This window comes from Seriola aureovittata, chromosome 20, assembly GCF_021018895.1.
Source record: "Seriola aureovittata isolate HTS-2021-v1 ecotype China chromosome 20, ASM2101889v1, whole genome shotgun sequence".
NCBI lineage: Eukaryota > Metazoa > Chordata > Actinopteri > Carangiformes > Carangidae > Seriola > Seriola aureovittata.
In genome coordinates, this window is record NC_079383.1 from 14,222,696 (window position 1) to 14,236,026 (window position 13,331).

At 42.4% G+C, this 13,331-nt stretch overlaps 5 protein-coding genes across 7 annotated transcripts; 3 read left to right on the forward strand and 2 right to left on the reverse strand.

Annotated features, from left to right (window-relative positions):
• The first annotated feature begins 308 nt into the window (after positions 1–308).
• LOC130161601 (histone H2B 1/2-like) lies at positions 309–878 on the forward strand. The gene has a single exon (XM_056364985.1). The coding sequence runs from the start codon at positions 322–324 to the stop codon at positions 694–696; it is 375 nt and encodes a 124-aa protein (XP_056220960.1). The 5' UTR covers positions 309–321; the 3' UTR covers positions 697–878.
• A 3,339-nt stretch (positions 879–4,217) lies between these two features.
• Positions 4,218–9,288, forward strand: LOC130161590 (histone H1-like). 2 transcript variants are annotated; one of them, XM_056364972.1, is made up of 2 exons: positions 4,218–5,119; positions 8,945–9,288. In XM_056364972.1, the coding sequence occupies exons 1-2, from the start codon at positions 4,692–4,694 to the stop codon at positions 8,961–8,963; spliced, it is 447 nt and encodes a 148-aa protein (XP_056220947.1). In that variant the 5' UTR covers positions 4,218–4,691; the 3' UTR covers positions 8,964–9,288. The 2 variants fall into 2 exon arrangements, with proteins under 2 accessions (XP_056220947.1, XP_056220946.1); XM_056364971.1 differs by having other exon boundaries at positions 4,289–5,105.
• Positions 5,443–6,483, reverse strand: LOC130161599 (histone H2A-like). The gene has a single exon (XM_056364982.1). The coding sequence runs from the start codon at positions 6,460–6,462 to the stop codon at positions 6,079–6,081; it is 384 nt and encodes a 127-aa protein (XP_056220957.1). The 5' UTR covers positions 6,463–6,483; the 3' UTR covers positions 5,443–6,078.
• On the forward strand, positions 6,685–7,587 carry LOC130161593 (histone H3). Its single transcript, XM_056364977.1, has one exon. The coding sequence runs from the start codon at positions 6,879–6,881 to the stop codon at positions 7,287–7,289; it is 411 nt and encodes a 136-aa protein (XP_056220952.1). The 5' UTR covers positions 6,685–6,878; the 3' UTR covers positions 7,290–7,587.
• Positions 9,289–10,143: 855 nt separating the features above from the next.
• On the reverse strand, positions 10,144–12,751 carry mix23 (mitochondrial matrix import factor 23). Of its 2 annotated transcripts, none has more exons than XM_056364975.1 (5): positions 12,615–12,751; positions 11,599–11,724; positions 11,364–11,510; positions 10,652–10,711; positions 10,144–10,565 (listed from the first exon to the last, which is right to left on the reverse strand). In XM_056364975.1, the coding sequence occupies exons 1-5, from the start codon at positions 12,663–12,665 to the stop codon at positions 10,515–10,517; spliced, it is 435 nt and encodes a 144-aa protein (XP_056220950.1). In that variant the 5' UTR covers positions 12,666–12,751; the 3' UTR covers positions 10,144–10,514. The 2 variants fall into 2 exon arrangements, with proteins under 2 accessions (XP_056220950.1, XP_056220951.1); XM_056364976.1 differs by having other exon boundaries at positions 12,638–12,660.
• Positions 12,752–13,331: the final 580 nt, after the last annotated feature.

The following is a 13,331-nucleotide window of genomic DNA, read 5'->3' on the forward strand; positions in this document are numbered from 1 at the left end:
TGTTCGCCACTTCTCTGGTTGTGCTCCAAATAAGTTTAAGTGTAATATTTGTTACAAATTGGCAAAGGCACTCTTATAGTTTCTTGTTTAATTTGAATAAACAATCCTAATTTTATTTTTTATTTTTTTTGGAGGGGTGGTGCTTCCTTTTGTCTCTGCACAAACTGGCTCCACATTGCGCGCTGACAAAACCACCCAGTGAGCAGTTCGACCAATCACAGGAAGGGGACCACACAGACTCATTTGCATGGAGCCTGAATAACAAGAGTCTCTGCTTCCCTCACCGATTCATCCGTTTCTGTGAAGTAGAAACCAACCAAAATGCCTGAACCCGCAAAGTCTGCGCCCAAGAAGGGCTCCAAGAAAGCCGTGACTAAGACCGCAGCCAAGGGCGGCAAGAAGAAGAGAAAGACCAGGAGGGAGAGCTATGCCATCTACGTGTACAAGGTGCTCAAACAGGTGCACCCAGACACTGGTATCTCCTCCAAGGCCATGAGCATCATGAACTCCTTCGTCAACGACATCTTTGAGCGCATCGCTGCCGAGGCGTCTCGTCTGGCTCACTACAACAAGCGCTCCACCATCACCTCCAGGGAGATCCAGACCGCCGTGCGTCTCCTGCTGCCCGGGGAGCTGGCCAAACACGCCGTGTCTGAGGGCACCAAGGCCGTCACCAAGTACACCAGCTCCAAGTAAACAGCTCTGCTGCTCAGCTGCAACCAACTCAAAGGCTCTTTTAAGAGCCACACACTTCATCCAAAAGAGAAAATGTCCAGCACGGCACAGTTAAATGGTCGGAGGTTTTTGCAGGTTGAGTGGTGGATGTAGCACTTTGTCAAAGGAGCTCAGAAAATGAGTGAAACTAAAGCCATTTTTATAACTTACCGTACAGTTGCTATCTCAAAGCTGAAGCACAAGGCGCTCTTCGGGTTGGTTATTTTGCTCCTCTGTCGTGAGAACTGAATAAGTAAAATAAATAGTACCTTAAATTAAGTTGACTAATATAAATCATTCCCCAGAGAATCACTAAACAGCCTACAAACATAATCTCACAATTCGTCAGCTTCAAAGGCTTTAAACGCAAAATTGACGACCAATTAAACGCAGGTGTTCTATGTGCTGCCATCACGTGAAGCACATTAATAATCAGTCACTTTTATTGAACCCCACACAGTCTCACATGCTGATCATAGGGTGCAACCACAATAACACACCCCAACCCACACAACACAATGGTTCCTATGAAATATTAAAAATCTTTTAAAATATTCATTCTTATATTTATGATTGTGAATTATTATATATTTTAAATGAAACTACTAAATTAACTTAAACATATAACTGTCTCTTATCGCAGCTTTCACATAAATATGAATCCTTGACATCTGCTTGTTTTTTTCTAACTCGGTCTCTGCTGTCGGAGTCACAAGGTTCCAGTGAAATAGAAAGTCCACTTTGGGATTCTCATGTCAGACAGCTGCACTGATTACAATGGTGTGTTGATCCAGTATGACAGAGAGAAATGTGTCTTAGGAAAGGGATTTGATATGACATCTACTATCAATATCATGTCCCCTTTTTCTAAACTCTTCACACGGTGCCTTTGAAACATGCACCTGAGCACATTAGTGAGCCTGTGATAAAAGATACACTTCAACCACCAAACTTTTTCATATTTCACCCAAAAGTGACTCATTAATATTCCAATTAATATTCCTTTAAGCTAATGAAACTGTCACTCGTCTGTAGGTTGTCTGCCTCAGTATTAGAAGATTTCTTTTGGCTTGGCCTATCCATCCTGCCATCACACGAATCTTATATCCTCCCATACACTGTGGAAAACAATCTCTTCGGTGACAACTATATATACAGTGCTGTGAAAAAGTATTTGCCCCCCTTACAGATTTCTTTTGTTTTTGCTTTTTTGTCACACTTAAATGTTTCAGATCATCAAACAAATTTTAATATCAGACAAAGATAACCTGAGAAAATACAAAATGCAGTTTTTAAATGATGATTTCATTTATTAAGGGAAAAAAACTATCCAAACCAACCTGACCCTATGTGAAAAAGTAATTATCCCCTAAACCTAATAACTGGTTGTGCCACCCTTGATGGCAACAACTGCAATCAAGCGTTTGCGATAACACGCAATGAGTCTTTCACATCGCTGTGGAGGAATTTTTTGCCCACTCTTCTTGCAGAATTGTTTTATTTCAGCCACACTGGAGGGTTTTCGAGCATGAACGGCCTGTTTAAGGTCATGCCACAGCATCTCAATCGGATTTAAGTCCCGACTTTGACTAGGCCACTCCAAAACTTTCATTTTGTTTTTTTTTGAGCCATTCAGAGGTGGACTTGCTGGTGTGCTTCGGATCATTGTCCTGCTGCATTAACCCAAGTGCACTTGAACTTAAGGTCACGAACTGATGGCCGGACATTTTCCTTCAGGATTTTCTGGTAGAGAGCAGAATTCATGGTTCCATCACTTACAGCAAGTTGTCCAGGTCCTGAAGCAGCAAAGCAGCCCCAGACCATCACACTACAACCACCATGTGTCACTGTCGGTATGATGTTCTTTTTCTGAAATATTGTGTTAGTTTTACCTCAGATGTAACGGGACGCACACCTTCCAAAAAGTTCCACTTTTGTCTCGTCAGTCCACAGAATATTTCCCCAAAAGTCTTGGGGATCATTTAGATGTTTTATGGCAAATGTGAGACGGACCTTTGTGTTCTTTTTGGTCAGCAGTGGTTTTCGCCTTCGAACTCTCCCATGGATGCCATTTTTGCCCAATCTCTTTCTTATTGTTGAAGCATGAACACTAACCTTAACTGAGGCAAGTGAGGCCTGCAGTGCTTTAGATCTTGTTCTGGGCTCTTTAGTGACCTCTTGGATGAGTTGTCGAAGCGCTCTTGGAGTAATTTTGGTCGGCCAGCCACTTCTGGGAAGGTTCACCACTGTTCCATGTTTTCTCCATTTGTGGATAATGGCTCTCACTGTGGTTCGCTGGAGTCCCAAAGCTTTAGAAATGGCTTTGTAACCCTTTCCAGACTGATAGATGTCAATGACTATGTTCTTGAATTTCTTTGGATCGGGGCATGATGTGTTGCTTTTTGAGATCTTTTAGCTCACTTCATGTCTTCAGACAGGTCCTATTTAAGTGATTTGTTGATTCTGCAGGTCTGGCAGTAACCAGGCCTGGGTGGAACTAGTGAAATTGAACTCAGCTTTCCAAGAAATGTGGTTAATCCCAGTTAATTCATGATTTAACAAGGGGGGGCAATTATTTTTTCACATAGGGCCAGGTTGGTTTGGATAGCTTTTTTCCCTTAATAAATGAAATCATCATTTAAAAACTGCATTTTATATTTTCTCAGGTTATCTTTGTCTGATATTAAAATTTGTTTAATGATCTGAAACATTTAAGTGTGACAAAAAGCAAAAACAAAAGAAATCTGTAAGGGGGCAAATACTTTTTCACAGCACTGTATATATATTTAACTTGAATGAAAACATAGGATCAAATATACATAAAATGCTGCTTATATAAGTTGACTTGACACGAGTGTTTCCACTGCATTATTGCTTCTTAATTAAAGTATTCCTATCAGCACATATTGGAGAATATATGTGTCTATACTAATATATCTGTGATAGGTCAGACCTATAAATCATTTGGGCTCTAATATGTACAGCCAAGAGGAAACTTGTTTGAACATGCTGTCAGTCACTTTTTGAGGGTGACTGTTCTTATCATGAAGGCAGTACATTAAATTATTTTGTGTGTAATACTTATGACACTCAGCAAAGACTCTTTACTTTCTCCTTTCTCTAGCCTGTTATACTGATACACAGCTGTATCACTGCAACATCTGGATGCAGGATCTATTGAACTGATATTGATAACAAAAACTTGAAGTGAGACAAACAGTGTTTGAAGTACCAACAATGTGATGCTCCACTTCTTGTGTTTGTATGTTTTCAATTAAGTATTCTCGACATTGATCTGGAGTCATATAAAACCTGGACATTCACTCCTTTGTCCTGGTACATGAGACTAACATGTATTTCTTAATTTGATCGATAAACTCCCGCATCCTCAGCATGAAATGTTGACAGCTCTGACACAGTCTGGCTAAACTTCACCGTCAGCCTCAGCCATCAGCAGTGTGTTAGCTGCTAGGAGGAAACTCGACTTTATTAAACACTGGTCATCAGCACGAGGTTATTTTTACATGCGATCTCTGAACAAACATGTGGAGCAGCTAAGAAACTAGTTTTGGTGAAGCTGTGGTGCATTTTAAATCATTTTAGGAGAGAAATGAGAGGGGAAAGCCACTGAGCAGCGGTGGCCACCACGGTGAACAGCTGAGGTTTCGAGGCTCCACAAAGAAAAAGCAGAAACTATTAGAGCTGTTCATGACTTCAATATGTAGAGAATAAAGTCCGCTATCGGCTCCCTTCACTGTCAGCCCTCAGCACCTCTCCCACGGGGAGTTTTCACTGTTTTTTCGGTGAGGAGAAAACACAAGTGTCCCGGTGTTGAGACTGCACGGAGGAGCCGGGGCTGGGCTGAGTCTCCACGGTTCTCATGGTGTGTTTAAGTACCGCCTCCTGCTCCGGGCTTTTCAACAGTCCGCTTGTTGTGTTTTGGTCACTGCTAGTTGAGCCTGAGCTAAGAGGAAATAATGGCAGAGGTAGCCCCAGCCGCCGCTCGGGCTAAGGCAGATAAACGCAGGGCCCCCAGACCTAAGAAGGACGGCCCCACCCTCGGGGAGCTCGTCGTGAAAGCCGTGGCCGCATCCAGGGAGCGGAGCGGCGTGTCATCAGCCGCCCTGAAGAAGTCTCTGGTCGCCATAGGTTATGATGTGGATAAGAACAAGGCCCGCGTCAGGACTGTCATCAGGGGCCTGGTAGCAAAGGGGACTCTGGTCCAGATCAGGGGAACCGGAGCGTGCGGCTCCTACAAGATAAACAAGAACGCTGAAACTAATGCCAAGATGTCCGCTCCTGTAGCAGCCAAGAAGCCAGCAGCTAAAACGTCCCCCAAGAAGGTCAACAAACCTGAACCTGCCAAGAAAGCAGCCAAGAGCCCCAAGAAGGTAGCAGCCAAGAAGTGAGCTGTCCTCAGTGAAACGCATGTTAATCCTACTCAACGGCTCTTCTAAGAGCCACACACACATTGTCACAAAGAGTAGGTTCCTCCTAACCGATAATTGTCACGACTATTGATACTAATAAATTTGCATAATAAGAGGCAACCTTAGAGATGTAGACAAAGATGTATAGATATGATCATCACCTACTAACAGTACACTGAAGCACTAACAAATCTTCCTAGAAGAAAGTTACACAAGGACATAATTTACATATGTCTACATAAATCTAGAGAAGGATCAAAGATGACACGTGTCTATATTTGTGTCCAATTTAGAGTTCGAGGTTAGTTCGTTATTTAATAAAAATGCCAAATAAAGTTACAGTATCAATTTATGTTTCTAAAACCTTTTGTCTGCATTGATTTTAACTTAATTCAGAGTAAGCCTAGTGATTCGGTGTAACATTTATGTAAACAAAAATGAAACCAAATCATTACTGGCCTGTACTGATCATCTAACATGATAGAAAAAAGTGACTCATTAATATTTCAACTAATATTCCAATGAGCTGATGAAACTGCAACCTTTCTGTCATCACACTGAATCTTATATCCTCCCATACACTGTGACAACCGTGTGTGTGCGTGCGTGAGTACGTGCTTGTGTGTGCGCGTGCGCACAACATGTATGAAATGTAATCAAACTAAATTGTGGTGGATTTCACTTCCTCACAAAATGGATATTGGCAAAGATTCAAACTAAATCAATTAGGGGTCTGTATGTCAGCTCATTATTATAGCTCTTAAGATTGTATAAAGTTTTGTTCCAAAAAAACGAAACAAAAATGCATTTAAATAAACAACACTTTCCTCTTATAAACATACAAAAAATATGCATCAGAGACACGAGGATCTGCTGTTTGAGAGGTGAGTGTGTGGCTCTTAAAAGAGCCTTTGTGTTGGTGTTTCCAGCAGATCTACTTCTTGGCGGGCTTCTCGGTCTTCTTGGGCAGAAGAACAGCCTGGATGTTGGGCAGCACGCCGCCCTGAGCGATGGTCACTCCGCCCAGGAGCTTGTTGAGCTCCTCGTCGTTGCGGACAGCCAGCTGCAGGTGGCGGGGGATGATACGGGTCTTCTTGTTGTCACGGGCTGCGTTTCCCGCCAACTCCAGGATCTCAGCGGTCAGGTACTCCAGCACAGCCGCCAGGTAGACGGGGGCACCGGCACCCACACGCTCCGCATAGTTTCCTTTGCGCAGCAGCCTGTGAACACGACCGACCGGGAACTGGAGCCCAGCACGGGAGGAGCGGGTCTTTGCCTTCGCTCTGGCTTTGCCTCCGGTTTTACCTCTTCCACTCATGTTGTTTGATTTGATCTCTACAGTGTCAACTCACACAAAGTGTGGCGCTCTCTGACACAAGCCTGCTTTATATCTCCGCGGAGAGAGAGAGAGGGAGAGAGAGAGAGAGAGAGAGAGAGGGAGAGAGAGAGAGAGACTGTTGCTGTCAGACCAACCAGGAAAGAGGCTCCAGCAGAGGGCGGCCTGCTCGGAGATTTGGAGGCCGTTTCGAAAGGACTTTTGTCCAATGAGCAGCCGAGGATCAGCGGCGGCTCGCTCCTGTGGGCGGTGCTGAGCTCCAGGAGGAGCCCGTCACCAATGAGGACCGGGGATCTCAAGCGGCGTCACCGTTTCACAGCCGGTCCCACGCTTTAAGAGCCGAGCCGAGCTTCTAGTCCTCACACTTTTCTACTTTGTTTAGAGAGACAAGGAGTAAAATGGCAAGAACTAAGCAGACCGCCCGTAAATCTACCGGAGGCAAAGCCCCCAGAAAGCAGCTGGCCACCAAGGCTGCCCGTAAAAGCGCCCCGGCCACCGGCGGCGTCAAGAAGCCTCACCGTTACAGGCCCGGTACCGTGGCTCTGAGAGAGATCCGTCGCTACCAGAAATCCACCGAGCTGCTGATCCGCAAGCTGCCCTTCCAGCGCCTGGTCCGAGAAATCGCTCAGGACTTCAAGACCGACCTGCGCTTCCAGAGCTCCGCTGTCATGGCTCTGCAGGAGGCCAGCGAGGCTTACCTGGTCGGTCTGTTCGAGGACACCAACCTGTGCGCCATCCACGCCAAGAGGGTCACCATCATGCCCAAAGACATCCAGCTGGCCCGCCGCATCCGTGGAGAGAGAGCTTAAAGTTTACTCCTCCTCTAACACCAACAACATCAACAACGGCTCTTTTAAGAGCCACTTCACGCTGAACCAAAGAGCCAAGTCCTCTGCTGCTGTTGCACTTCATAATCAACTGTTTTGCGTAAAGTATCAATAGTTCAAAGACACATAGGATGGAAATCTGTAGATTTCAGATGGACAGCATAGTCAACAAAACTCTCTTAAAATGTAACCAAACACTTTCATGTGATAATTTGACACAAACAAGAAACGTTATGGGAATTGCATTGGTATTCCTTTACTAGAGCTGTGTAATTTATTTGCAGTTTTGAAGCAGAGTTGGCTCTTAACTCTCAAAGCTGCACGTTTAACAACTATGGCAAACAAATGCTCTCGTTAGCTTCGTTAGCACAGCTGGGCTAATTAGCTAGCTAGCCAGGTATGCTGGGTGCAGATACATGCCAATTAGCTAGTGCTAACATTAATAAGTAGTACTAGAATTTCAGTCGGAGCACAGACTGCAGTCTATCAGAACACATGTGTTCTGATAACCAATCAGCCAATCAATAAACCATAATGAAAAATCCTCCAAAAGGTACCAACACCACAAACATGGCCCACCTTCAGTTACTCAAACTAGCTAAGGTGTCACTGAACATCTAGCTAACTGATGGGCACCTGTTCCTCAAAGCAACCATCCCCTCAATTATAATTTTACATGACTTGAACACATTTTAAATAGACGAGTTTTATATAGAAAGTTGTCATGAAAGAGGAATTTAGGTATAGAGACTACCGGGCTGTTGACATTATTCCTGCTGTAAAATTGGCCATTTTAGCATGAGTCTACCTGGATTTACTCCCTTTTTGAGCCAGACTGTGTTGGAGGACAACAAGAGAAAAGACTGTACCACCCTTGTCTAACGTGATCACGCTCTCTGCTACAGGCTGCAGTATCATACCAAAAGGCCCTGCACCTTTATCCTGAAATTATTATATATTCCTTGATTTTATTTATTTTTAAATCAATATTCCTTCTCAATAATGTTATGGGAAGATTTAGAGTTTCAGCATGGTACTTGGAGGGAGCAAGTTAAAAGGAATCTGCATTTATATAATCATCCCACACTATTTCTCAGTAACGTTAGGGCAAATTCCCTCACAAGTACCTACAGGCAAAAATGCACTGCTTCCTTATCTTGAAATTATAGTATTACACAATACAATGCGGTTGAAGTCCCTCCTCTTGTTGTGAGTTCTGATTATTCAAACAAGGAAACACTTTAATTTATTTCTTTGTCTTTCTTTGTCTTGGAATTATTGTTCACTACAGAAGTACTTTACAATAATGGTGTCTGCAGTTTGGGACTAAGATTTGTAATAATCCTTCGCACTCTGGCGTTTTATTCCTCAAACATTTCTACAATTCAATGCAAATGGTGTTTTTGACAACTGCAACATTGTTTGTTTTCATGTCAAAGTGATGGTCAAAATGTTCTGTGGGCTACAAAGAAATGCCTTTGTTGAAGTAAAATAAAATGCACTCAAATGTTTAGGCCGGACAGTAAAGACCAGTTATTAAACAGATCTCTGAAGGTAGAAAACCCTCACTCTTGAGTAACAAGATGACGACATAAATATTTATTTAAATGTCCAATTTTCCTCTCTTTTTCCCGCAGGTTCATGTTGGAGGTGTAAACTACATCCACCTGAGTGTCTTCCAAGCACTTCCGTGCGATGGAGGACAGGTTGTGTTGCGTGGTGTGCAAGAGCATAAAACCGAAGATGACCCTCTCGTACCTTTCTAAAGTGCTCACACTGCCTGTGTCAGCGGTTGCAGTGTCATATTAAAACGCTCTGCTTCTTTTATTTTGAAATGATTCTACACTGCAATTTTCCTTTAAAAGTGATTTGAACTTTTGACTTTAAATGAATTAATTATCTAGATTTATCTGGTGTTGGGCAGGAGCGAGCTGAATGCACTACTTTCTAAAAAGAAATAAAAAAAGCATTTAAAAATCCTAACATGCTGAATTTTCTTTTCTTGTGTGAAGTCTCATCTTTAATTGACACAGGCTTGGCTGCTAATTTATAATAAATATAATATAATTATAAATTGGATAGGATTAAGATTACTATTGCATGGTGCCTGTGTAAGTTACACTTTCTGTGAATGAGGAGGTTGATGTTATAGTCTCCACTGATGTAAGGATCCTTTCTTTAGTATGGATTAATGTGTGGTTAAATTAATCCCACAGTCTCCTGGTAAATCAATCCACCCATCAAACACCTGTATTTACACAAACTTATCTTAAGTGTTATTAAACTTCCCCATGTTGCAGGTTTGGATTACACAAACCAGAAAAACGCTTCCTTATTGCCTGGTTCCTTCGAAAAGGTGCCCTTAACAAGGAATAAGATTTAACACATACTTGAGACATTACACAATAAGTGAGAATACGGATTCCAACGAAATGAGGAAATTAACTGACACCGACTACAGTCCTGTCTGACAACTTTCCTGAATTAAGCCAAAACAAATTAGCTCTGTAAGACTACTTTGGTAAGGCTGCTTTGACCTAAATGCTAACCCTAGCATGTTAACATGCTCACAATAGCATTTAAACATGTTTAGCAGGTATAATGTTTATCTGAGGCTGATGGAAATATCTTCAGTTTTGATAGTATCTGGTCATGAATAATAAAAAAAATGACCTGATGTTGCTTCTAGGTGGTAAATTAAGGATTTGAGTTCTTACAATTCATCCTGAGATGGACACGAGGTGGACAAAATGGCGTGTTAATCCATCCAACAGTTGTTGAGATATTTCTGTCTGGACCAAAGTGGTGCCGCACAAACCAAGTGACTGGCAGAGTGACATTCTTCCCAAAAATCTGTATTGATTTGCACAAGAATTTAAGACAGCCCAGATTAAACTGTATCACTCATTTTTTTGGATGTAAAAAAACAACTGAATCACTCGGACAACTTGTGTCACTTGAAAACATTTCACTGTCTTTTTAAAAAACTGATTTTGTACAATGTTTCTCATCAAAGAAGAATACAGATGACTGTTTTACAGCGGTGGTAATGCAATACATAATCACGGTGGAATAGAAGTCGGAGAAGAGGTCAGAGAGGTCTGGATGGTGAACAGCCTGCGGTCACGACTCAGCAGCGGGTCACAGTCACAGCTGCAGTCTGGGTTTGAACCTCAAGCGAAGCGGCTCATCTCGCCAGACAGAGCTTCACTTCACCTTGGGAGGCGTGTAGTGGATTCTGCACCTTTCACTGAAAACCTGAAGAAAGGAGATCAGGAATAAGTAACGTATCAGATAATGGCAGATCATTTATGAGGGTTTTAACGGACGAAGAGTGAGCATACCTTCAGACTTCTATCATTGACAACTTCTTCAACATTCAGCTCTGACTGCATGAGCTTTAACTGGAGACGAGGAAGAGAAGAAAAAAAAAGTTGCATATCTCGATGTATTATTTTCACTTAAAGTAAGATAACTGATTATATTATTTATAAACTTTAAAACAGTGTACTTCAGTGATTTTGTATTGCACTTTCATAAAGTTGTTTGATAAACATGAAATAAAATGTTAAAATTGAAGCAGCAGAGGCTGAAATATTGTGACTTTTAGTCTCAAATATCAGCCAGATTCCAATAAACACTAGATCCTACGATTCCCATAATGCTCAATAGCGTTTTCCATTAGATTCCCCCTTGCCTCTTATATGTCACACCAGCTTTCTATCAAAATAGTATGTGTCTCTGAGCCCTCTCTTAAACAACCCTGATGACATCACTATGACATCATCAGGGCTATTTTGCCCTCATATTCACATGTAGCAGTAGGAGCGAGGGAGTGGACATCTTAGAATTTGGCCACATAAAACTTAAGTATCCCCTCAGATGGGTGAGAATATTTTGTTTATGTGATTTGAGTGAACGGAGCCTTATTCCCTCTGGATGGGGAAAATCTTTCAGTGAGTCTTCCAGCTGCAGATGGACCTACTTAACAGTACTGCTCACATCTAACAGCTTTAAGGGGTTCAGGGCTTTCTAATATTCAAAAACAGGATTTACTTTGGTCTGCTCCTTTCTGAGTTGCTTGTTGACTGCCAGGTTTTCCCCGTCTTTTGCTCTTTCCTCGCGCAGTTGTCCGACCACCTCAGATGTTTGGGCTATACAGGCCTTGATAGCTTTGTCTCTGCTCAGATGGGCCTCCATCATCTGTGAGGAGCAAGGAGGAGAAAATAATTTGCAAGTAACGTACACAGCCTAAACAAAAAACGATTTCAGCCGTGACAGTCACACTCACAGATTCGTAGAGTTGTTTGCATGTTTTTGTGGCATCCACTTTGCCTGAGAAGGAGACTGTGGGCACGGTGGTGTTCAGGGCATGGACGATGCGGTCATCTATGGTTCGCATCACCTTCAGCACCTCCTGAGAAACGCACAGAGGGACACAGAGACAGCCGGCAGCTTCAGTTAACTGAAATCATCCTTTGAAGGCACGGCTGGCCTCACTCTTAAAGATGAGGTGCGGAGCTCAGTGTAAAGCTGCTGCTGCTCCCTCACATATAAAAGGAGCAAGCTGAGGTGGTTTGTGTATCTGATTAGGGACTCAGCTGAAATATCTCCCTGTGAAGATATTACAGAAACATCCAACTGGGTGGAGACACGTGACAGGACCAAGAACTCACTGGAAAATTAAAACATTCACAAGAGTCGCAGATTTCAGGCAATTCTATTTGAGCAGATTCTATGGCTGCTTGTGTATAGACAACAACTGACACTTAAACGAACAGGCAGCATAGTTTAGTCTTGTATTAATGCTAGTGCCCAGCTTATAACTAATGTTTTTCACTGACAATGCAAATTCAGGTTTCTGTAGAGAAAGCAGTGGTTCTAAAGCTTTTTGGTTTGTGGACCAACACGTGTGACTCATCATAATAAAAAAACTGTGAGTAGCTGATATTTCTGTTCTTAAATTGTCTGATTTGAAGGATTTCTGGAAGCCTAAAGAGTTGATATTGTGCAGTATTTATCACTTTTAGTAATAACAATATGCCATTAGATAAAACTGTCTGAAGACCAGTTTACAACCGCAGGGGATTTGTTATTTTCTTACTACTGTTATTAAACCACATGTAGCCAGTTCAGTCTCCTGATCCAGATCCCACAGTGAGCATTAGTGCTCAGGAGGGTCACTCATTCACTGGACTACACGGAAAATAAACAACACGGCACCGGAACCTCCGAGGAGCAACGACTCGGATCGATTCCATTCCGTGACACGTTTGCACAGATCAATTAACGCTTCGTTAAAATTACCTGAAACATTGAAAAGTCCTCACAGTTTAAAGTTCCACCGGGCGCCGCCATAGTGGACTGCGGGGTCCTCTGCAGACGCGACGCCAGGTGACTGTTCGCGAAGATGCCTGAATGAAAGCTGAATATATACTTACATTATAACGTATTTACCGAATTTACTCGTGATGTTAATGGGTTTATCTCAGTTTAACGTACCTCGAAAAAAAAATGTAATGTCTGTATTTAAACAAACGGCCGTTTTTACAGTTAGTTACATAACTTGTGGTGAAATGCGTGGGTCAAAGTCTGGTCAGCTAACCAGTGAGAGAAACAGCGGTGCCTCTCCTCCGTGGATGTATTTGCACTGCGCCACATCCTGAAACTGCACCTTAACTATTTTGGCATTGCTATTATACATAATTATAAGTACGGTTCATTCATGAATGTTTTTATTTTTTAAAATGAGCAGCACTTAGAGACCTTTAAATCTTGCAGTAATAAGGCTGTACAAAATGTTAATGAGTGTATTGTTTTACCGTCTTTACTTAACTTCAGCACCTGATTATTGTTTTAACATGGACTTATCTAAAGACAAACTTAAAGAAAATAAACAATAATCATACATCTTTGTGATGCATAACCATAACCAGCTGCAACCTGTGCTGCAACGCCAGCCGCGGAAACAGACTTTAACATAAACGCGGTGCCATTTTTGATCAGGCGCATGGATCTGGCTCC